At 44.9% G+C, this 25,039-nt stretch overlaps 1 protein-coding gene across 2 annotated transcripts in view; it reads left to right on the plus strand.

The window, feature by feature from the left end:
* The window catches only part of TMEM178B (transmembrane protein 178B), a 270,411-nt gene extending 247,080 nt beyond the window's left edge, over positions 1–23,331 (plus strand). For both annotated transcript variants that reach the window (XM_028746230.2, XM_028746231.2), the window contains one exon: positions 22,479–23,331. In XM_028746230.2, the coding sequence (XP_028602063.1) occupies positions 22,479–22,729 (251 nt within the window). In that variant the 3' untranslated portion in view covers positions 22,730–23,331. The remainder of the gene's footprint in view (positions 1–22,478) is intronic.
* Positions 23,332–25,039: the final 1,708 nt, after the last annotated feature.

A 25,039-nucleotide genomic window follows, 5' to 3' on the forward strand; every position in this document is an offset into this window, starting at 1 on the left:
CCTATATCAAACAAATGAACAGGCACAAAAGCCAATGTTTTCCTTGCATTCAGTTTATTTGCCTCTCGTGACAATCCTCCAGGAGCACCCCTCAGGGTTGGTTTTGACATATGGCATTGCTACAGATGACTGGTCACATTAACAGACTTGCTGCTATGTCTTGTTTGGAACGTAATATATTTCACTCTCTTTCAGCCGCAGACAACTGACTGGCCATTCTGAATGTAGTTTTAGGTAGACCCCAGAACCTTCTTTTATAGAGCTCTTTCCCAATTAAGTTAAGTAGCCTTGCATGGATATTTGGTATGGAACAGTTGTGTTGCTGACACCAAAAATGTAAGTTTTAAAAGAAATTAAAACTCAATTAAAATTGCGTTTCTACAGAGCTTCAGAGCTAGCTGCCTGCCCTGTCACCATCTTGACTGGAAGTCTGTTGCTGACACTGGAACAATGGATTTAAGGGGTGGAATTCAGCATAGTGCGAAGGAGATGGTTTCATCTAGCACAAGGATTTCTGCTCACCTGACAAAACAATCTCCTCTCTCGTCCTCCACACTGTTCTGGGGGGTCCTCCTGACCGTCCAAGCAGCTTGTGGGTACTAGCAGAACAGATTCAATGAATCCAGCCCCAATGTGTTCAAACCTATAGCATGACTAGATAGCAACAGAGTCCAGCGGTGGCTTTTAGTAATTGTGGGGATGATAATAATAATAATAATAATAATAATAATAATAATAATAATAATAATTTTTAATGTATACCCCGTCCTTCCTGGTTCAGAAAACTGGGCTTAGGGTGGCTAACAACAAATTTAAAACACTTAATTGTAAAAGCAGCATAAAATACAGTATAAAAGCATGAATAACAATAAAATTCAAAGTTCAGAAATCAATTTGGGGGAAATCCATCTAATAAGCATTAGATAGTCACCAGGGCTGGCTGGCTGAATTAGTCCTACTTGGGCCAGCGAGGAGGCCAGGAGAGAATTAGCTGTGGGGTCTCAGAGCGGGTGATTTTCATAAAAAGAGGAGGGGAGGGAAGGAAGGGGGATAAAAGATCTGGATGAATTCAAATTGAAGGCCAGACGGAATATCTCTCTGTTACAGGCCCAGCGAAAGGAGGTTAAATCCTGTAGGGCCCTAGTCTCATGGGACAGAGCATTCCACCAGGTCGGAGCCATCACTGAAAAGGCCCTGGCCCTGGTGGAGGATAGTTCAGCAGGTGCAATTTAGCTCCTTCTCTGCATGCGGTGGAGGCTGGTGCAGAAGGGCAAATAGGGCACTGCCCCACCAACCTCAGTCTATCTTTGACCAGCCCCCACCTGCCTGCTTTCTTCAGTGGGTGCCTCTGCCTGTCATTGGCTCTGGCTGCACCTATGTAGTCTTGGTCTCACTGTCTTCTGCCCCACCAGTCGCAATGGATGCCAGTCCCCAATGGCAGCCTCTCCTTGCAATGTTCCCTCTTCTTCCATGCGAGTGTTGAATGTACAGGAGACTATATTACATCCAGTCACCCTATCAAGCTGAGCAATGTGAGGACACCACTAGCCAGGCAAGCCATCAATCCTCTGGGATTTTCCAGACAGCCAGTGCTCAGGGCCTCTGAATACCTTGATTTGAGAAATTTGCAGACCTACATTATGGTGAGCTTATGCCCTCTTTCGTCAAGTCCCTTCGCAAAGCCACCTATTCCAGGAAGCTCTCAATTAAGCCTCCTCCTTCACTCCCAACTGCAATGAGGGGGTGAAAAAAAATATGGTGAGTCCTCTGTGTAAGGTAAAGGTAAAGGTACCCCTGCCCGTACTGGCCAGTCTTGACAGACTCTAGGGTTGTGCGCTCATCTCACTCTAGAGGCTGGGAGCCAGCGCTGTCCGCAGACACTTCCGGGACACGTGGCCAGCGTGACAAAGCTACTCTGGCAAGCCAGAGCCGCACACGGAAACGCCGTTTACCTTCCCGCTGGTAAGCGGTCCCTATTTATCTACTTGCACCCGGGGGTGCTTACGAACTGCTAGGTTGGCAGGCGCTGGGACCGAGCAGCAGGAACGCACCCCGCCGCAGGGATTCGAACCGCCGACCATACGTTCGGCAAGTCCTAGGCGCTGAGGTTTTACCCACAGCGCCACCCGCGTCCCTTGTGAGTCCTCTGTGTATGTCACCTTTAACTTCAGTGCGTGTGAAAATTATATATTAACTGCTTATTGGTCAGGCTTTGAGAAATCTATTCTGCTCATCTTCATCTGAAGTAGCCCAAATCTCAGAAAATACTTTGTCTTGTCCTAATAGACCAAGCTCTTGTGAAACTCATTTTACCTAAATTTGGTAGCAATCTTGATATGGGAAACTTCAGAAAAGAAATAAACATTTTGAACCAGCTTAGATAATACTGGTTTACTTTTTCCTCCCTCTGTGTATGTGCACACACACACACACACACCTATACCTATATGTATATACATACACTATGCAGTAAGAAAGTGTGGTAGATAAACCTTAATATTGGCATAGAGGAGTGCCAACTTTGTAGCCAACCACTGTAGCTGTGCTTTTAATAGCAGCCTGATCTTCAAGCACTGGTAGGTGATCATGCTTAACTCCATGCTGTGGGAAGAGTCACTTGCTGATTTCTGCACACCAAGCAGAAGAGCAGACTAGGCAGGGCTGGGGGATTTTCTGGTCAGTTGGCAACCTTATTAGTGGCCTATTTCTCAAAGCTGCAGAGTTGAAAGGTCTGCCTGAGGGATCCCTGTGCTATTTAAGAAATACAGCTCTTTATCACCGGTGTTTTTTCCCCTTTTCCTGCCAGCTCCTATTACTCAGCATAACAAGGATTTGAATTGAATGTTGAATCTGATTACATCAAGGGATTTGTCAAAATGAATCATTTGTGGACTATTATCTTGTACTCTCACATCTAGAATCCCATGGTGAGGAAACAGCGCTTTAGGATGCATTGTGTATTGTAACTCAAAACTGTGTTTGCAATGAGGTTTGAAAATAATTGTCCAAGTAATCTTTCCTCTTTCATTCAAATTACAGCCTTGGGCAGTAAGTGGACAGGTCCCTCAATTGGTTCCCATTGATGTTTTGCATTCTTCTTTTGCTTTTACAGCGCACGCTTCACACTTGTTTAACATGGACACAACAGGCCAGGAGCAACTCTTTGTAAGCCTTATAGTATACCGTATTTTTCACTCTATAAAGGTAAAGGTAAAGGTACCCCTGCCCGTACGGGCCAGTCTTGACAGACTCTAGGGTTGTGCGCTCATCTCACTCTATAGGCCAGCGCTGTCCGCAGACACTTCCGGGTCATGTGGCCAGCGTGACAAGCTGCAGCTGGTGAGCCAGCGCAGCACACAGAACGCCGTTTACCTTCCCGCTAGTAAGTGGTCCCTATTTATCTACTTGCACCCAAGGGTGCTTTCGAACTGCTAGGTTGTCAGGCGCTGGGACCGAACGACGGGAGCGCACCCCGCCGTGGGGATTCGGGGATTTCACTCTATAAGACTCACTTTTTCCCTCCTAAAAAGTAAGGGGAAATGTGTGTGCGTCTTATGGAGCGAATGCAGGCTGCACAGCTATCCCAGAAGCTAGAACAGCAAGAGGGATCATTGCTTTCGCTGTGCAGCGATCCCTCTTGCTATTCTGGCTTCTGGGATAGCAACATGAAGCCTCTTCAGGGCAGCGGGAAGAACACTCCTGCCCTGAAGAGGCTTTGCGTGGCTATCCCAGGAACTGTGCAGTGATCCCTCTTGCTGTTCTGGCTTCTGGGATTCAGAATTTTTTTCTTCTTGTTTTCCTCCTCCAAAAACTAGGTGCATCTTATGGTCTGAAGCGTCTTATAGAGTGAAAAATACGGTAGGTGCACAGGAAGTGGCCTTATTTCGAATTGACCCATTGGTCCATCTACCTCAGTGCTGTCCACTGCTTGAATGGCAGTGTCTCTCCAGGCCTTCAGACAAAGGGATCTCTCCCAGTTCTGCCTTCATTATTTATTTTATTAAATGTGCATGGGTTCCCTTCAGTTTTTAACAAGCAATTCTAAAAGGTGGAGAAATTACCCACAGGGAGGATGTGTTTATGATGTCACTGGTTCCCTCCAATCAGTGCTGCACAAAAACAAACTTGCGTATTTGATTCTCCAGAAACCTTGCTGCTATAATGCCAGGGTGATGCTGACGTGATGCCTTCATGATACTGCTGGGGTCCCACTCCCATCAGGCCCAGCCAGCATGCCTAATGGTCGGGGTGATGGGAGCTGTAGTACAACAACATGTGAAGGGCAGGTTTGCAACACCTGTACAGTTTCCTTGGAAGGAAATGAGTGCCCAGAAAGGCCTTCCGAGAGGTCCAGCTTCTTTCCCACCCAGCCCTTGTCATTTTCTTCCATGCCCTTCCCCCCACAAGTTAAGCTCCTTCTGCAACCATTGTCATCTGCTGACAAAAGGGAGCAGGAACACAAATGCACACACTGGCTCCCCGGCAGCATTATGCATTTCAATTCACAAGGGACAGAGTACATTATTGCCTTGCGTCATTTCTCTGCTCTGCAGTTTTATGACACCATTTCACTTCTCCCAAAACTCTGCTTTTGCTGACCTTTTGTCTCCGGCAACCCCCTAAAAGCTTTTATGCTCATACCTGTTGTCTGTAGGCTTTTGCCATTAGCCACCCGCTACCAGAGTGACATGCCCCAAGGTGAGGTCAAAGCTGCATCCAGCAACGCTTCACGAATCTCACAGGCTTTCTCTATTTATAGGAGCATTTGCACCGGAGAAGTCTTTCTCCTACGAAATCCCTTTCCTAAAAAATGTGCTGTGCCAATAGAAGAGAACAAATGAAATCCAGCCAAGTGGGCTTTGTCTGAGTCAAAGCATTTCCTGATCTGGCCCATCACCCAGTAGCTCAGGCTTCCTCAACCTCGGCCCTCCAAGATGTTTTGAGACTACAGTTCCCATCATCCCTGATCACTGGTCCTGCTAGCTAGGGATCATGGGAGTTGTAGGCCAAAAACATCTGCAGGGCCGAGGTTGAGGAAGCCTGCACTAGCTGATCCTTTAGACTAGCAATTCCATGGATTGAATTTGGGGTACAGTGGTGCCTCGCAAGACGAAATTAATCCGTTCCGCGAGTCTCTTTGTCTTGCGGTTTTTTCATCTTGCGAAGCACGGCTATTAGCAGCTTAGCGGCTATTAACGGCTTAGCGGCTTAGCGGCTATTAACGGCTTAGTGGCTTAGCGGCTTTAAGAAAAAGGAAACAAACTCGCAAGAACTCGCAAGACGTTTCGTCTTGCGAAGCAAGCCCATAGGGAAATTCGTCTTGCGGAACGACTCAAAAAACGGAAAACCCTTTTGTCTAGCGAGTTTTTCGTCTTGTGAGGCATTCGTCTTGCAGGGCACCACTGTATTCTGCATGTGTAGCATATGCACTGTCCCTTAGCTATGACTCTTCTTAAATAAAGCAACATTATCCATAAGAGCACAAACATATTTCATAAGAACATAAGGAGAGCCCTGATGGATGAGACCAAAGACCTAGTCCATCTAGCCCAGCCCACCTAGTCCAACATATCAATGAAAACAACTAACAAATATTAGGGGTGCATGGTTGCATCACTATGAATGGCTAAATTATGACGGCTAAACTGCTTCAAAGTGGAAGAATCCACATGGGTGAATAGGTTCCCATCTTGCTTTCTCCCTTATCTCCTCCCCCATCTCCTTTTTCTACATGCTACAGAAAACACTGCTTTGGAAAATAGTGGCTGCTTGGGTGTTGTTGCTTACCGTATTATATCCATGTGGCAATAGTGACCATGTGACAAAACCAGCTGTGAAGCTGCCCTGTTGCACTCCATCCCAAATGCTCGTTTGATGTGCAGGCGTCCACTGCCCTTGGCCATGACTCTTTGGATCAGAGATGGGAAGCCTGTGGCCCTCCAGATGACGTTGGACTACAACTCCCATCATCCTTGACCATTGGCCATCCAGCATGAAGCTGATGAGAGTTGGAGTCCAATAACATCTGGAGATGCCACAGAGTCCAGACCCTGTGATAGTGTTAAATGGGCAACACTAAATGTCAGCCAATCTAAAGGTTTGCTTCTGAGAACAAAGTAGGACCCTGCTCTTTCCCTTGCCTCTATGATCTGCCATTACCAGCACTATATCTAGGTAGAGACTGACGTCCTTTCTTTGCAAAACCTCCACTTTTTTGCTGGCATGCTGAGTTCCTTGAACCCTGTGTGCCTTATCCAGGTTATGAAAATCATTTCAGTCTCCATGTCTTTTCAGCTAGCTTATTAGTTCAATTTCCTGCTGCACGATTTGTTTTAATACATCACCATGGGTCTCACCTGGTAGCTCAGCTCTTAGGTCACCTGGAAGCTCACTTCTTAGAAATGACAGTTACCTGGTTGAAAAGCTTACTGGGATTTTGGGATGACTTCGTCTAGCAACTTCTTGATCCTCCAGAATACACTGCTTTGTCTCCAGCCAGTCTTTCCTTGTCAATATCTGACCTGTGATGGATTGTTCCCCTCGCAAGCAGTCAGGGAAAGAGAAAAGAGTAGCAGCAGAGACTTTTCCTAGGTTCCTTATCATGGACCAGTTTTCCTGCGGCTCTTATCCTATAGAAATTCAATGCTGTTGCTACCTCAGTATTTGCCTAAGAGGCAGAGCCTGTTTTGAAAAAAAGCATTATTATAACGCATAGCAAGGCTTTATTATCCTGTGGTGCCTGGTGTGGTATTGGACACAGAATTCATCTTTCTGATAACCTGCCACTTTTCATCAAAAAGCATGTTTCTAATCCTTATGGCTGCAAGCAACACCTGCCAAAATCTTAGAAGCAGAGTGATGACTGAATAAAATTTCCAGTGGTTGCGGGGGGGGGGGGGGCTTTAGTGTCTACATGCATGACTAGCAAAACCAAAGCAAATGATGCAAAATAACAAAAGGAAGAATTGCAACCATTTCTTCTACTTTCATAATTTAAACAAGATTGAGAAGTCAAAACTTTAGCACATACAGCCCCTGGCTATTAGCTGAGTACAAGCAAGGGTCTTTTCAAGCATTACACTTCACCTTAGACTTTGAGATTTGAATACAACAAATCTGTTTAAAAACAATTGGGGTTGTGCAGGTAAAGTTGTCAGGAGGAGGGCCAGGACTGGCTACAGCCCCTTTTAAAATATATGCTTGTTGCAAACCCACATTTGTCCTACGACGTGTGTAAAACAGGTTGTGCAGGACAGCAGCAAAGAACAACAAGCACTGTTTGTCACCCGCTGCTGATTCACCCAGTGCTGATTCATTTGAGTTGGACATTTTGCACAAACAATCAGCTCCGTTTCAAAGAAGCTGTTCTTAAAAAGGCGGAAAGAATGCGTTTAAGTTGGGTGCAATATTTGGTGTTCTATTTCCAATTTGCAAAACAAGAGTGTTTCTTACCTTAAAAAAAACAAAAACCTGACAAAATTTTGCAACGTGTATGATATTTCCTTAACATCGAGGGCTTCCTGGCACTTGGAGGAGGTCTAGCAGTGGGGAGAAGGACCCACAATACTCCAGAACAGTTCCTGCCTGTGCTATTTTATAAAAAAAGAAGAGTGAGATAGATAGAAAGATACCGACTTCGCATTTTCACTGAGGTGAGAGAGTGGAGGTGGATCCTGTCAACGGCTAGTTTAATGGGGATTCAAGATGGATATAACTGGATTATGTAACTGATCACTTAATCAAAACCTGGAAGCTGGCATTGTCAAAAACACAAGGCGAGGTGGATAATTCGCTTCCGCTTATCATGATGCCATCTGTGGAATGCCACCACCGGTGCCAGGTATAAGGGGTGCTTGGGCCTCCAACCCACTCAATATTTTGTTGTTGTTTTTAAAAAAATATTTTTATTGCATTTTTTGAGAAAAGAAAATAACCAAACATATATCAAACACAAAAAACATAACTTACAACTATATATAAAAAAGAGAAAAGAAAAAATCACAATTTTTCATACACTTTTTCCATAACCATCTGGACTTCCTCACGTTTCCCTTTCCTGCGTTCTCCATTAAGAAGTTATGTTCAGCAATTTGTTACCTTCTTTCAGATCTTATATTCTAGTTCTGATATGTTATGCCTCTAATTTTAAATGTTTCCATCAAATATTTATCTGCTTAGTTTAGGCATAACTTTACTTCAAATCTCGTCTATATTTCAACTTATTCTCATACATTTCTCATCTAGGCTACTGATGCCATAATCCTTCCTTTCATGCACTTTCTTAACATTCATACAATTTATAAAATTTTTGTAAATAGTCTTTAAACTTCTTCCAGTCCTCTTCCACCTCCTCTTTTCCCAGGTCTCGAATTCTGCCAGTCATCTCGGCCAGCTCCATATAGTCTATCAGTTGCGTTTGCCATTCTTCCAGTGTGGGCAAGTCTTGTGTCTTCCAATATTTTGCGATGAGTATTCTTGCTGCTGTTGTTGCATACATAAAAAAAGTTCTGTCCTTCTTTAACACCTTCTGGTCGACAATACCCAGAAGAAAGGCCTCTGGTTTCTTAGGGAAGGTATACTTAAATATCTTTTTTAGTTCATTATAGATCATTATAGATCAACCCACTCAATATTTTGAATCAGGGGGCTGGAGCCCCCCAATATTGAGGGGGCCGACATCCCCTGCCAACACCAGGTGCCTTCCGTGTGCCCCAGCCCCCACCTGGGAGCCAGGAGGGGCCTGAGACAGGCAAGGGTGAAGATTGCCAATGTGGGGAGTAAGTTGACGCCCCTGGGCGCCACACAAAACTGACGCAGAGTTCTAGGGTTAAGCAATGAGATCCAGTGCCCCAAAAAGCAAAGGGAGGCATATGTGGCATTATCCTGTTTCATTCCTTACAATAGGCATTAGAAGTAAACATGAGCCACTCACAGCACAAACCTAGACATGTTTACTCAGCAGTAAGTCCCATTATGTCCTGTGAGCACGTATGTTGAGAATTACAGCCCCAGTGAACTTTATCCATGCTATTTCTCTCCTAGGCTCTCACAGGCCCGAAGCTCTGTAGTTCAGACCCCACAATTATAGCTTATCATTCCTCGCTTCCTTGCTGCTGAGAGCCCCTCTCCCCCAAGCTGCTCCATATGGGCTTCTGGTAAGCTGCAGCTTCTTGGCGCAGCCTGATGACATCACTGCATCACAGGCAAGGCAACTGGCTGTGTGTTGTTGCCTGAGGTACTGGATGAACACAAGGACATACGAAGAGCCTGCTGGATTGGGCCATTGGTCCATCTTGTTCCACACTCTGCTCTTATAGCGGCCAACCAGATGCCCATGGGAAGGCCATTAGGAGGATTTGAGCACAATGGCACCCTCTCCACCTGAAATTCCCCAGCAACTGTCAGTCCAAGGCATAGTGCCAGACTTCAGGGGGTGCCCACCCTCAACACCGCTGCACACACCATCGCTCCAAAGCAGCTGCTGCAAGTGGAGGCCATCTGGCTTCCATTTGAAAGCGACATTGCTATCTGCCCAGTGCTAATACAGTCTCCCAGGAGAAATTGCGGTGAAACGGGTACATGTTTCCATATGTGGTGGCCATGCAAAGAAACATTCACATTCTTGTTGTAGATTTTTAATGAAACGAACCAAATAACTGGCCAAAATATATATAATGAGCCCTCAATTGGCATTGTTGCCTATTTTTGACAATTCTCAAAATATTCTTTTTAAAGAGTTAATGCTTTTCCTTGTTGTGGCAGCTAGAGTAATAACTACCAGATTCTGGAATCAGTCACACTCCAACTTGCTGAGTCTGTGGTATAAGGAAATGTGGCAAACTGCTCTGATGGCAAATCCTACCTTTAAAGTAAAGGCTGAAAGAAATGGTCTGGAAGCAGATAAATTTTGTGTCCTGTGTTACAAATTTATTGCATATAACTAAGTCTGAGGGCATTCTTCACCCTCCCACAACTCACAGAACACTAGTTTGTTTTGTTTGCTTTATTTGTAACTATTATTGTTCTGGTTGTTGTTGTTGGGTTTTTTTACTTTTAAAAACCTTAAACTTGATGTAATAAATATATAACAGTCTCCCAGAGGCCTGGCTAGGGGGACAGTAAGGTGACACACCTAGGTCAGGCTGGTGAGGGGCTCTTCTGAGCTGCTGGGGCCTTCAACTGATGGCCAACCTGGTCAACTCCTGGTGCTGGGCATGTTGTTTCACTTCAGCAAGGTAGTGGCCAAATGAGCCTAGACCAGACTCGCCCAGCTAGTTATTCTAACCCCCAACTAAAAACAGAGCAAGCAAGTTTTGGAGATTAATCACTACACAACCTCTGATTGCCATGATGATTTCAAAAATAGGCCATTCAAAATAAAAGTGCCTTGTGTGAGAGAAGGAGTATAGCTGGCTGGGATTTTTTTTTTTTAATAACCAGACCAATATCAACAGCCAGAATGGTGGTAGGCGGGAACAGCAAACATCAGACGTTCAAATCAATTAGGAGTTCCTCATTTTTACATGAACACGGAGATAAAAGAAGGATGTTGGATTCAAGCAACAATCGGACCAATCCTAAGCATAGCTGAGCGTGACTAAGCCTGTCAAAATTAATGTGCTTAAGCACACCTAGCTTTGCATAGGAACAGGCTGCTCAGCTGAAACCCTTGGAAGTCAGCCCCAGTGAAGTAAGCCTAGCAATGAGCTTTGTTAGGGTGCTTCTTATTGTATTTTAGATTTAGCAGAAACTCACATGCAGACTGTTGCATGGGATATAGGCGTTGCATCATCTCAAGGCCTCTTCATACAATAAAAATTCACGTGGAGGCATGTCATACCTTACAAGCGACCTGTGCATTTCCTATGATTCTCTACAGAGAATTACCTTCCTTCTGGAGATCTGTAATGTATAAATTAACCCTCTTTGCCATGCTCAACCATGGAGAGGTTGTCCTTCGAGAGGCAAGGCAGTGCAGCTCAGGTTCCCTACGCGTAAACTGGGGAGGCATGCAGTTAAGTGGCAAATGAAGTGTGCATGTAAAGTACCCTGTGGATGTGTACCTCGTGTTGAATCATCTGGGTCTCAGAGTTAAGCTGCTTTGAACCCTTCATGTGTTTGTGTGAAAAGAAAAGAAGAGGAAGAAGCCTTGCTCAACAAAGAAAAGAATTCGGTGAAATGCTGAATGACTCAGCGAAATGATTTAAGCTGCAGTCTTGTATACTGTTAGGCATCCATAGCTCTGCAATTTTCTTCATGGACTGTGTGGCAGGTGTTAGCCTTCATAAGCCTTCAGATATTCCAGTCCCCATAGTAAACATGAGTAGAGTTCTGGATTTGGTGCATGTTATTCAATGTGCAGAGATAACCGGCTGGGGTGGAAATAAAGTTATAATAATATTTAGCATTTGTGTTTTCAAGTGTTTAGAACGCTTCATGTAAATAACCTTGTTGTGACCTTTTAACAGGAGTGGGGAACCTTTAGCTTTTGGGTGGTTGCTGGACTATAACTCCCACCATCCTTGACCAGTGGCCATGCTGACTGGGGCTGATGGGGGAGTTAGAGTCCATCAACATCTGGAGAGCCACAGATCCCCCACCTCTGCCTTATAACAAGCCTGTAAAGTCACTGGGTATTGCTGTCCCCATATTGCAATTGAGTGGGATAAGGTTGAGAAGTGATGGCTTCCTTAGGACCACTAAGTAAGTGTATGACAAAAACAAGATCCTAACCAGGGGACTTCCTGATTCATTGGCTGCAGCAGTTGGCAGGGCAGGTTGACCTCCTGTTGCCTATGTTGGTTGATTGACTCCTGTTGCCTGTGTTAGTTGGTTGACCTGCCACCCATACTGCTGCTACTTACCAGGAGGTAGAGGGGGAAGTGGAAAGGGATAGAAGGATCATGTGAGTGCTGCCACCCCGCCAACTGTTACCGGACATCTTGACAAAAGAATAAGCCCCTTGGAACATTGTGGGACTTACTTCCACATAAACATGCTGTTTAGGGTGTCCAAGTGTCTTGCTTTGTGTAAAGGACCTCCCAGTCCAAATCTAAAGAGAAAGAACCCAAAGAATTAAGAGCAGCAGTGGGCTTGAGACAGCCCATCAAAAGCACCAAAACCAAACAGGAGACTAAGCAGGCACATAGGTCACCCGATCCCAAACAAACCGGCTCCCAAACAATCAAAACCTGGAAGTGAGAGTTCTGGTTTTTGAATGATTATCAGAAGACAAACGTCTGGCGTGGCTTTCGTGTTTTCCCATTGGCTGCAGAAGTTTCCTGCAGCCAATCCGAAGCCACGCTTTGTTTTCTGAACGTTTTGGAAGTCGAACGGACCTCCAGAATAGATTCCATTCGACTTCCAAGGTACGACTGTATGTTGTTGTTTAGTTGTTTAGTCGTGTCCGACTCTTCGTGACCCCATGGACCAGAGCATGCCAGGCACTCCTGTCTTCCACTGCCTCCCGCAGTTTGGTCAAACTCATGTTTGTAGCTTCGAGAACACTGTCCAGCCATCTCGTCCTCTGTCGTCCCCTTCTCCTTGTGCGACTGTATAGTAATTAGTTATTCATTTGCATCTCTCTATATTAATTATCAAATGCAATTTTTCTGCAAATCATATTAGGTGATGCTGAAGTGGTCACTCTAATACTGTGGGAAATCCAAATCTGAGGCTGTTTGAGCTCAGTTGTGGTGGTGCATGTGCTTCTGCTGCCTACATTTCATTCTCACTAAAGCACCACATGGTAGTTTAGTTTAGTTTAGTTTAGTTTAGTTTAGTTTAGTTTAGTTTAGTTTAGTTTAGTTTAGTTTAGTTTAGTTTGCAGCTGAGAGCACTGCAAAACACAGCACTAGTGAGGTCCCAGCCACTCACCACCTTAATCTGCCCAGAGATATCTGTAACATATAGACCAGTGCACTGAGTCCTTTAAGTACCCAGTGTTACTGCCCTTTGTTACTACCTTAAGTTAGATCAAAACTGACTTCTGTTGTCAAACTCCAGGGTGGACTATATGCAAATTGATAGTAATTGACAAGAAAGTACAGAAGTTGCACTCATACAACTCCTTTTTCTCAATTAATTATATCCTGTTTTATTCTTGGGGTGAGATGCATGATAAATCTTTTCTTCTTCTCCTCACCCAACCCCAATTATTCTGGATTTCACTGTGACCCCTTTCCATGTAAATGGATATAAAACACTCACCATCTCTCTGGCTTCCACATGGAATGTGAGCTATGAACTGACTCACAGGAAATGGAAGATGCACTTGCCCAGGCAAATCTGACTGATCTGATCTTGGTTCTGCGTCACAAAACCTAGATCACAGGAAGGTTCCTTGCAGACAATCAATAAGTCAAATTGCGTAAAACAAGTATGAATAGCCAAGCAGTAATGCTGCCACCTTTTCCCCAACCCCTGACAGAGACTTTGCGACTCTAACACCTGTGGGACAGGCAGAAATTACACAGGTACAGATTTTTCCATGCAGCTAAGAGAAGCCAGGATGGAGAAGCTATGTTTGTTGGATTTCTGCCTGTCATGCAGCTGTTAAAATATTTGAAGGGAAATGGTGATTCCCCAGTTGCATTCCTTGGCAGTTCTTCAGCATTTTACTGTCACAGAAACAGTCAGAAGGAAAAACTTCAAATGCTGTTTGTTCTTCTTTGCTGTTGCTAGACAGACAGACACACAAAGGGGGGGGGCGCATCTCACACAGTGCTGGATCCTCTGCACAGCCAGTAAATCATAGCAACCGCATCAATGCTACCTTTCAGGAACAGAAGGCAGAAGGATCTTTGGTCCAAAGATGTAAGATGCTGAAGCATAATTTGTCATTGACCAAAGATAGTGCAAGTTATGCTGAGATGACTGTTAATTCCAGGTTTGTTTGGGGGGTTTTTTAAGCTAACAGCCCTTCCTCTGCCAACATATATTTCATTGCATCCTTTTACACAGAGGCAAAGATTTCAAGGATGTCCAGAGCAGATTGGAGTTGCGGGGGGGACGGGACAGGACTGTCATTTCATTATTAATATTTGGAAAAGTCATGTGTGATGTTTGTACAGCTGTGTTCCTTACTATGAGTATGCACAGTGGGATATTCATGTGCAGGATTATTACACTTTACAATCTAAATACCAGTTTCCAGGGATTTCCTGCATGGGTACATCTTCCATGTTGGACATCTATCGTGTGTGAACCAGCCCACAGCTCTGTCTTTTTTTTTTTTTTTTGCAGTTCTTACATAATGCTTGGCAGCCTTCTCCAATCTAGTGCTTTCCAGGTGTTTTGGACTACAACTCCCATCAGTCCCAGAGTTTGGCCAATGGTGATGGACAATGGAAGTTGTAGTCCAAAACTTCTACAGGGCACCAGGTTAACTTATGGTATACAGCAGTGTGTCCCAAACTTGGGTCTCTAGCTGGTTTTTTTAAAAAAACTACAATTCCCATCATCCCTGACCACTGGTCCTTCTAGTTACGGATGATGGGAGTTGTAGTCCAACAACAGCTGGAAACCCAAGTTTGGGAGACACTGATATACTACAGGCAATTCAATGGTATCCCACTTCACCAGTTCCTATGTCAGGACTGTGTCCGAGCAGCAGACTAGGCTGCTATTCAGACGCAAGGTGGGTGTGGATGTACAGCCAGATACATTGGACCTATGGCACTAGATGAAGAGGGGCTAGAAGCTGGTCCAGGCCCAAGCATCACAACCAGGCCTAAACTCTGGCTTTACTCATCAGATTGAGGGGTACTTGAGCCAACTATCCCTGAATCATGATCTTTGTAGCCTAAACATCTTGAGAAATTGTTCCCCTCTGCACCAGAGATTCCTACACATCCCCGTCAGCCCTCCAGTACAGGCAATGAGCTGGGATGGTGTTATCTAATATGAGGTGGTGTGCTGGGCTTTCCACTCCTCAAGAAGCACTGGAGCCTTGGAGGGGTGAAGCATTAAAAAGCTTCAGTCCTGTTGCGGACTTGATTGGAACAAGTTTCTTCCTTGGAGCTCTCCATGGTGCTGCAACTTCTGACTTGACTTGCTCCGTTGTAGGCTTCCTGTCAATGATCAGATCCACACCGTCAATTTTAAAACACTCTTGTAGCACTTTAACAGTCATGGCTCCCCCCCCCCCAAAGAATCCTGGGAATTAGATTTGGGGAATCCAGGACCAGGAAAGACCTCTGTCTGAACATGCTGGCAGTCAATGTACAAACGCCAAGCTAGATGGAGTAATGATTGGACTCTGTATAAGGCAGCTTCCTGTGTTCCAGTTCACAGTGTCAAAACTCATTTGTGAGCTGCATGCACTGCAGGCTACAAGAAATGGTCACCTGATTAATTTGTCGAGTGGCCAGACTAATTCTTCACTATGGGATGAGCAGAGTAATTTTCCCCACACTACAGCAGAGGCTGAAAATTGATCCAGCCAAGCAGCATAACGACCACATGGCTGCATAACTGTGAGGGCAAATAGAGTGCATTTTCCTCCACGGTGTGGCTAGGGCCAGTTTTTGACCACACCAGTGAACCCCGGCCATGGTTGCGAGACTCAGATCTCTGGAGGGATGAGGAAGGTCAATCATTATTTTGTGTTGCTCTCTCCTGTGCTATCAGATCTTTGACTTGAGACCCACATAGCATTTCTTACTGCAGGGAGGTGATTCTGACGCATGTCCTTCATCTTGGGAAGTGGCAGTTCCAGGCCAAAATGAGCGGAATGTATTCTTCTGGGGACACTAAAAAACTAAGTCATGGCAAGCAAATAATGGGACTACTGGCAATTTGTGCTCCTTGCTAATACTGCCACCAGGCATTGCATCAGGTGATATTTTCAAAGAATAGAACCATTAAGGCTAAGGAGGAGGAGAAATCTGAAGCATCAACCAAACGTGGAACTAAAATGAGACCAGAAAACCTAAGAATAAAAGTGTTTCATTCTTATTATTATTACTTCTGATAACATTACAGATAATTGCAGGGGGGGGGGTCCGTTATGTCTGAATGAGTCAGGAAAATGACAGTGGAGTAAAGACTGAAAACTTCTAGAAACCCAGTGGCCAGTTTGGTTCAAACTTAATTCAGGACAGCCACTGAGAGAAGGACTTATTTTAGCCTAGGAATCATGATATGTGGAAGTTGTGGAGCTTTGCCCAGCTTTTTAATGGTCATGTGTCCAGAAGAAACTGTTGGTATCAGCTGACTCCAGGGTCATGGCACCCAGTGAGGACTGAGCATGCTCAGAGGGCATGGAATGCTGGATGGCTATTGGAGGAATGGAAAACAGGAAGGAAGGGGAAATGGGATAGAGTATCCTGGGTGTGGCCGGTTGGTTGGCACCCTGAAAGGAGCACTCCACATTGCAATGTTTTGATGCAGTTCCTAATTGTAGCAGCAGTTGTAATGTAGTTCAATATTATAATGCTTTTTTAAAAATAAAAATTATTTATTTCTATGGCAGGACAATAACTTTTCAACTCAGCTAACCATACCAATTCTTTCATGGCCTGAACCAAAACAAATCCTGACACATTTGAACTTGCACCATAATTTGATGTATTAGTATTAATGGTTTGGCTCTCTGGATCCAATTTTGTACACTAGTATTTTGGGAGGGAAGAGATGTTTGAGTAAACTTTCAAGTATCACAGGATTCTTCTTAAGAAGAAGGAAAAGGAGGAAGGAAAAGGTTTGCAAAAGTCCTAAACCTGCATGTCCTCACCAGTAGAAGTTGGTCTTCTTATCTCTCTGTTCTATAGATAAGGCAGAGTTCTCTCGTTTCCAAGGTTGCAAACTGACAAATTTCAGCTACCCTCAAGTATCACTTTAAAAATAAAAGCCAAAGTCAGATTCAGAGATACCAATCTCCTTTTTAAGATTAGAAATGGGGCTATTATACGTATCCCATAGAATGGATGAATGGGTTATGCTGCGGTGAGGTCAAAAAAGAAAAGGGTGTTAAAAGTCCCTTTATTGCTCTGGAAGCTGTTGAGTCCTTCTCTCCCAATAATGAAGGTCAGCTCAAATTATAACAGAGGTCTTGATGAAGTTGGAGACGGGCTACTACCAAGGTTGAAACTCTAATGGGCATTATGCCTGGAGATGGAAGACCTCTGTTTAAAGACTCAGTATAAGTTCAGTGCTCCTATCTCCCTCTCCCTCTTTCTCTCTCACACACACCTCAGACTTTTCAAAACCTCTGATCAAGCTATCACATAAACTCAGTGATCATAGGTCATATTCACACCATATAGTTACAGTGATATGATATATTTAAACAGGCATGGCTCTCCGCACCAAAGAATTCTGGGAGCTGCAATTTGTTAAGGGTGCTGAGAGTTGTTATGCAACCCCTATTCCACTCACTGAGCCACAATTCTCAGAATTTCCGGTGAAGAGGGACTGATTGTTAAACCACTCTGGGAACTGTAGCTCTCTGAGGGAAATAGGGATCTCCTAACAACTCTTCACAGGGACACGGGCCTGCCGATCAGAAGGTCGGCGGTTCGAATCCCCACGACGGGGTGAGCTCCCGTTGCTCAGTCCCTGCTCCTGCCAACGTAGCAGTTTGAAAGCACGTCAAAGTGCAAGTAGATAAAAAGGTACCACTCCGGCAGGAAGGTAAACGGTGTTTCCATGTGCTGCTCTGGTTTGCCAGAAGCAGCTTAGTCATGCTGGCCACATGACCTGGAAGCTGTCTGCGGACAAACGCTGGCTCCCTCAGCCTATAGAGCGAGATGAGCGCCGCAACCCCAGAGGCATCCGCGACTGGACCTGGACCTAACAGTGAGGGGTACCTTTACCTTTTTAACAACTCTTCACACTCTTAACAAACTAAATCTCCCAGAATTCTTTGGGGGAAGACATGCCTGTTTAAAGTGGTATCATAGAGATTTTAGTGGTTTAGAGCGAATGTGGCCTTAGGAAGCTGCCTTATACTGAATTGGTTCATTAGTCCATCTAGAGCAGTATTGTCTACAATTTCACCTTGGCACAGTCAGCTAGTTTCTATACACATTCACATACCCCTCTCTGTCTTCCTATCAGGAAAAGAAGAGCCAGTGTCATTCCAGCCAGGCAAATACAGTCAAAAGGGGTGCAAATCTCAGATGCTCCAGCTGTCCCCATTTTCCAGAGACAGTTCTGGATTTGCAGAAGCCGTCCCAGTTTCTGATTTGATCCCAGAATATCCCGCTTTTCCTTAGGATGTCCCTATTTTGATTGGAGAAACGTTGGAGGGGATGTCTCAAATTTCATCAGAAAAATATTGACGGGTAAAGGTAAAGGGACCCCTGACCATTAGGTCCAGTCGTGGCCGACTCTGGGGTTGCGGCGCTCATCTTGCTTTATTGGCCGAGGGAGCTGGCGTACAGCTTCCGGGTCATGTGGCCAGCATGACTAAGCCACTTCTGGCAAACCAGAGCAGCACACGGAAACACCGTTTACCTTCCCGCCGGAGCTGTACCTATTTATCTACTTGCACTTTGATGTGCTTTCGAACTGCTAGGTTGGCAGGAGCTGGGACCAAGCAACGGGAGCTCACCCCGCCGTGAGGTCTCAAATTTCCCCGTCTCAAATTTCATCAGAAAAATATTGACGGGTATGGAATAGGACGTCCCTATTTTCATTGGAGAAATATTGGAGGGCATAGAATAGAATGTCCCTGTTTTCATTGCAGAAATGTTGGAGGGTATGAAAGCTGAGTCTATAGGAGGCTTGGCTGGACAGGTGGCATGGACTAGCGAGTGTCTCAGACAGGTCAGATATAGAGATTTGAAGGGCTGCATTTGGCCCCCAGGCCTTAGGTTCCCCACCCCCAGTCTACACTGACTGGCAGTGGCTTTCCAGGGATTCAGACGGGGGTCTTTTCCAGCCCTAACTGGAGGTGCCATAGATTGAACCTGGGACCTTCTACATGCCAAGCAGATTTTCTTCCACCGTGATACAACCCTTCTTCTCCTCTCTCTCACACACCCTGTTTGTTCAGTACTGAGACAGGCAGCAAAGCTAGGAGGCTTGATGGACAGCCACACAATAGCGGCAAGCTTTGGAGAATCACACCTTGTACAGGTCCAGATTACCATCTGCCAAGCTGTTTTAGCAAGACAGCAAGCAGCCATTTTTGCCTTCTCAGTTTTCCCCTCACCCTCTCCGCTGCCACAAACATGGAAACAGACACAGCATTGGTCAGACAAAGGTTTCCACACATGATTTTGCAGTGTGTGCTTGGCTAAGGGAGGCACACAGCTGCTCTTGTTGCTGGGAACCTGTGTTGAACTGGCCCAAATTCACCATTCTAAAACAATCTCGGTCAGTCTATTGTGATTCTGGCTCCTAGAGTTGTGTGTGTGTGTGTCTATATTCTAATCCAGGAGGATTTGTGATCTCACATAGCACAGTCCCTGCATCAGCCAATCAGGCCACTTCCCCTTTTCCAAGGCATTTTCATAAATAAGGGCAGATTTAAACTAAACCCTATCTGCCACACGCCCGTCTGTTAGCCGATGATGAGGCTACAGTGTGTAATTAAACAATCATTTATATTCCATGCAAGTGCGTGCCAAACAATGAAGCGCTCTCGAGAGCCTTGTGCTGCTGAGGCGTTTAATCCGCACACAGAAGGCGCTTGCTTCAGAGCTGCTCTGGCAGAATGGGCCTTGTCACCACGCAGCAGGAAGGGAGTGGAGTTTTATTCTTCAATAATTTTGATAAGGCTACGGAATAATTTAAGTAGCTAATAAGGATGCTGAATTTCTTGGGCCAGGTCCATGTGCACAATGTTGGATTGCCTTGCACATATTTGGGGGCTGGGGAGCGCAGATAGAAACTGGTTAGTGAAGGAGCATTGGGTCTACCTGTTGGAATATATACAGGAGCATCCAAAACCAGACAGACAGACAGACAGACAGACAGACAGACAGACAGACAGACAAATAGAGTGGTACCTCAGGTTAAGAACTTAATTCGTTCCAGAGGTCCGTTCTTAACCTGAAACTGTTCGTAACCTGAAGCACCACTTTGGCTAATGGGGCCTCCCACTGCCGCCGCACCGCCAGAGCACAATTTCTGTTCTCATCCTGAAGCAAAGTTCTTAACCCGAGGTACTATTTCTGGGTTAGTGGAGTCTGTAACCTGAAGCATATGTAACCTAGGTACCGCTGTAGACAGATGGACAGATGGACAGACAGACAGACAGACGGACAGACGGACAGACAGACAGATCCAGCAAAATTGGACTTTTTCAGTAAAGAAAGAGATGGGGAAATGCACTGGAAAGTGTGGTATAACAATTAGAATCACAGAATTGTAGAGTTGGAAGGGACCGCGAGGGTCATCTAATCCAAACTTCGACAATGCAGGAATCTTTTGCCCTATGTGGGGATCAAACCCATGACCTGGAGATGAAGAATCTCATGCTCTACCAACCGAGCCAACACTTGAGATAATTGCTTGACACGACATCACATAACCTCCCCATAAAGAAACCGGAATTAAAACTCCGTAAACAAGTCTAGGGTGAAACACATTCCTCTTCAGAGCAGGCCTGCTGAAATCAGTCGACCTGACTTGTCCATTGGTTTCAGTTCCCAGAGTAGTTTAACAACCAATTCCTCTTCCCAAGGTACTCTGGGAATTGTAGCTCTGCAAAGAGGGTATCCAGACAACTCTCAGCACTCTCAACAAACTACAGTTCCCAGGATTCATTGGGGGAAGCGAAGACTGTTTAAAGTGGCATGATACCGCTTTGAATGTGTACCACAGATGGGGGGAAATTCTGACTTGGTTTAATAAGAGAGCTCCTTATCTCCTCCTTATATTTTACTTGCTGCAATCCTTCACTGAAATCTTTGGGGGAATTGGAATTGAAAGGAATCCCAGCCTCCACTCTTTGGGGATAGAAAAAGAGCTGGCATTCTCATTTAGGAGCAGAGTCACAAAGCAACGGACCTTATCACAGCAAAACTGATGTACCCAGACTATCAACAGGGAGCAGAGAATTAGGCAGGTCTCTGGAGCCTGGAGTCAGAACTTCTAGCTACTAGTCTAAGCATCTCTGAATCATATTTTTGTTGACTTACAATTTCATTTGCTAGGATGGACCACAAGTGAAAATTAAATTTGGGAAATAACAACCAGCCAAGCAGAGCCTCATAGATTAGGGGCTTACGTAGCTCACAAAAGGCAAAACACTTGCAACCAGGAAACAAAGTTTATCTCCCTCCCCTGTTCAGGGATTCCACCTTCTGCCCCATTCAGCCAGTTCTTAATATTTATTATCAGTTCCTCCGGCATGCTTAGTGCAGAGTACCACTTGCTAGAGTCAGGGATGGTCATAAATTGGGACTGGGAATGGGGCAAAAGGTAATCCAACCCTGTTTCTGTAGCCAGAGACTGGCTAACAACCGCTACTGCTCCATGGCCTTCTAGGATGACCAAAGTATGACAGCCTTCCAGAGATCCACTAGTACAGAGCACCAGAGCCGTGGGGCCACCACAGAGAAGGCTCTGTGCCTTTTGCCAATCAACCTCACTGATCTTAGTGGGTTTCTGCAGTGAAATTCTGTGTTTGTTTCTTTCTTTGTTCATTATTACATTTATATCTTATTTCCATCCAAGGATCTCAAGGTGGCCTACATGGTTCACCCCTGTCTCCATGGTATCCTCACAACAACCTCAAAGAAGTATTTTAGATGGTGGTCACATGCAGTCCATATATTTAAAGTGCATGGCTTCCCCCAAAGATTCCTGGGAACTGTGTTTGTTAAGGGTGATAGCAACTATAGCCCTGTGAGGGGCAAACTGCAGTTTTCCCAGGATTCTTTGGGAGGAGCCATTTTGTGTTGAATGTGCTTTAAATTATGCGTGAATGTGACTTGTAACTGGTCCAAGGTCACCCAGTGAGCTTCATGACCAAGTGGGGATTTGAACCCTGGTCTCCCATGTAGTTCAACACTCTAACCGCTATTCCACACTAGTGTGGTTTCCCTAGCCGCTTCACCCAACTCCCTTCTTTTTTCACACGGTGGACAACCGATTGCTCTTTACTTTTTTGGTACATTTTTATAGATTTTCAATACATCCTAAACATCGAATCAATTGCTTAATAGCAGTAATTGGCACAACCAAGTCAAACCATTGTGTCAAAAAAAGGAATGAAGAAACAACAAATACAAACAAAGAACAATCACTAAGCAAATATTTTTTAAAAAATGTATATGGTAATCTTCAGGGATCATAGCAGGTAAGTATAGCAACAACAACAAAAATCTGTTTTATATTGCAGGTTCAGGAAAAGGGGTAAAAAATAACTGAGAGTAGAAGACACATAAAGAGAGAAAAATAACAAACCAAGACATTTCAAATTAACCTGATTGCTTTTTATAAGTCTAACCCATCTCCATCCTCCTCTTCCCCCTTCCTTCCTTCCTTCTTTTCCCTCTTCTCCTTTTCTTCTCCTTCTGCAGGAACCTTCTGCATCATTTCGCTGTGCACCTGCGTGGCTGGGATCAACTTCGAGCTCTCCCGATACCCCCGGTACCTGTATGGACTTCCAGACGACATCAGCCATGGCTACGGCTGGTCCATGTTTTGCGCATGGGGAGGCCTGGGTCTCACTCTGATCTCCGGCTTCTTCTGCACCTTGGCCCCTTCTGTTCAACCTGTCCCCAGGACCAACTGCCCCAAATCGAGACCTGAGAATGGGACAGTGTGCTAAAACAGACACAAACAAACCTACCAATATACATATTATAAATATATATATATATATACATAAACATATATCATATATAGATCTCAAACGGATGCCAGTGCCAATGTAGAGTGGAGTCCAATATGGCGCCTACGTCTCCTCTACAGACTTTGTATCGCTCTTGTTCTTTCTCCTGGAGGTGGAAATAGCTTTTCTGCACCATTGCTCTTCCATCTAGTTCTTTAAAAACAAACAAAAACACACATCTTCAGCATCCCAGTTCCAAAAGTCAAGTGAACATATTGTTTCATCTGACTACTGCTGGTTAGGGGTGGGTTACAGTAGGGCTTGGGAAAGGGATGTTTCTTGGGATATGTGATAACTGAGTTTGTATAGGAAGCTAACACACACACACACACACACACACACACAATCTTGCCTGTTGCAAATTGGGGAAACAGAAATCAAACATTTGTGTTACCTCTCTCTAAAATGTAACCTCCTCAAGGCCATCTTCAGAATCCCTCCCTTTTTCCTGCACACTCTCCTCTTTTTAAACAACAGCAACAAAAATCTTGCCTGTTAATTTTGTCTGACTTACCAATAAAAGGGGGTGAACGAGAACATCTTTTTTTTAAAGGTTCCCTTTCCTTGCTAAACTTTAAGCAACAAGGCAAATTATCAAGAACTTTGCGGAACACAACTGCGACCGAGGACGCTCCATGGATGCTGCTTTCAACTCCCAGCTGCCTTACATCCAGGCTTAAGAGAAAGAGCTGAACTGCTAGCGGGAAAAACACAGGAGAACACCTCGCTAAAATGCTGTGATACATGTGTGTATAACTCCCCCTCTCCTTTTGTTTTTTTTTTTTTCCTTTTTCGTTTTTAAAAAAAGGAAAACCAATTCAAACATTGCAATGTGATCATCTGCCAACTCATCCTCTCTGTGTTTGTGACTCAAGGCATCAAGACTTGTGGATGTATGAGGAAAATGTGTCTGTTCTCTGAGTCTCATGGGCCGGATTTTGTTCTGCGAGGGTTTCCCCTTTGCCTATGGAACAGCAGGAGATTTTCCACCCACGGGCTGGATGGAAGGCATTGTGGGTAGCGTTGGGTGAGGGGAGATACAGTCCTTTGTGGTTGGTTGAACTTTGGGGTGATTGTGCAGGAGGAACTTTGGCGGAGATTTTGTTGTTGTTGCCGCCATTTTGTCCATGAAAAACAATGGGGGTAAAGAAGCCGTTGTGGAGGAGAGGTGGGGAATTCTGAAGGAGCGTTGGTCATGTTGAGGGGTGGTGCCTCTTGCTATGTTCATGTTCATCAAAATAAGATGCTTCATACATTGTCATCAGAAGCTACCCTATGTCACCAGATATCTCCTTGCAAGAAAACTTCTCCTCCACGCATATGGGGTGGAAGAGGTTGGAGGCTGAGAATGAAAATCCATTTACCCATAAGCTCAAAGGTTGTCTGGTGTGTTGTGACTCTACAACTGGACACCTCCCTCCCTCTCTCCCTCCCTCCTTCCCTCCCTCTCTCTCCTCCTGTTCTTCTTTACTACCTCCATCCCCTTTGCTACCTTTCCTTCCTTTCTCTCTCTGTGCTTGGTCCCTCTCATCATCCATACCAAAGATCTGGGATAATTTTCTGAATGATTTTCATAGTAAAAGGAGCAACAGGATACATGGGAGAGGCAGTGGGGGAGATGACCTGAGATCTGAATGACCCCAATACAAGGTGGCGCACTAGCGAAAAGAAAGGCAGAAGTACGGCTAGGTTAGGGGCATCCATTGAATGATGAATTGTACAGAAAGATGTAGTGTGGAGGTGGGGAACTTTTTTCATCTCAAGGGTTTCATTCCTTCTTGGCCAACCTTCCAAGCATTACATCCCAGTGTAAGGTTGTCAGATGTCAAAAGTGGGTGTGGCCAGAAGCAAAAGTGGGTGGAGCTACAGACCTGAGATACACATATTCACACTTCTCCATCCAAGCAACCACAGTTCAATAATACATTCCAGCCAAGCAGCATCGCCTGAGGAGGACATGGAGCTGTTGGAGGTGGGGCTAATAGAGGGGGGCCTAGGGAGAGAATAAAGGGCCAGGCAGAGAGCTCTGGAGGGCCACATTTGGCCCCTGAACCTGAGGGTCCCCATGCTTTGACACAGTGCAACATTTCTGGATAGATCTACAAGGAGGAGCAAACCTAGCCCATTTTCAATCATTTAAGGTCATATCGACTAGAGTTAAAAAATCATTAGCGAACGTTCATTTTTTAAAAAAATCAGTAACAAAGATGCACAAGCCAGCTTTTTTCAAGTATTTAAAACCAATTT

Source organism: Podarcis muralis, chromosome 10 (genome assembly GCF_964188315.1).
Source record: "Podarcis muralis chromosome 10, rPodMur119.hap1.1, whole genome shotgun sequence".
NCBI classification, from domain to species: Eukaryota; Metazoa; Chordata; class Lepidosauria; order Squamata; family Lacertidae; genus Podarcis; species Podarcis muralis.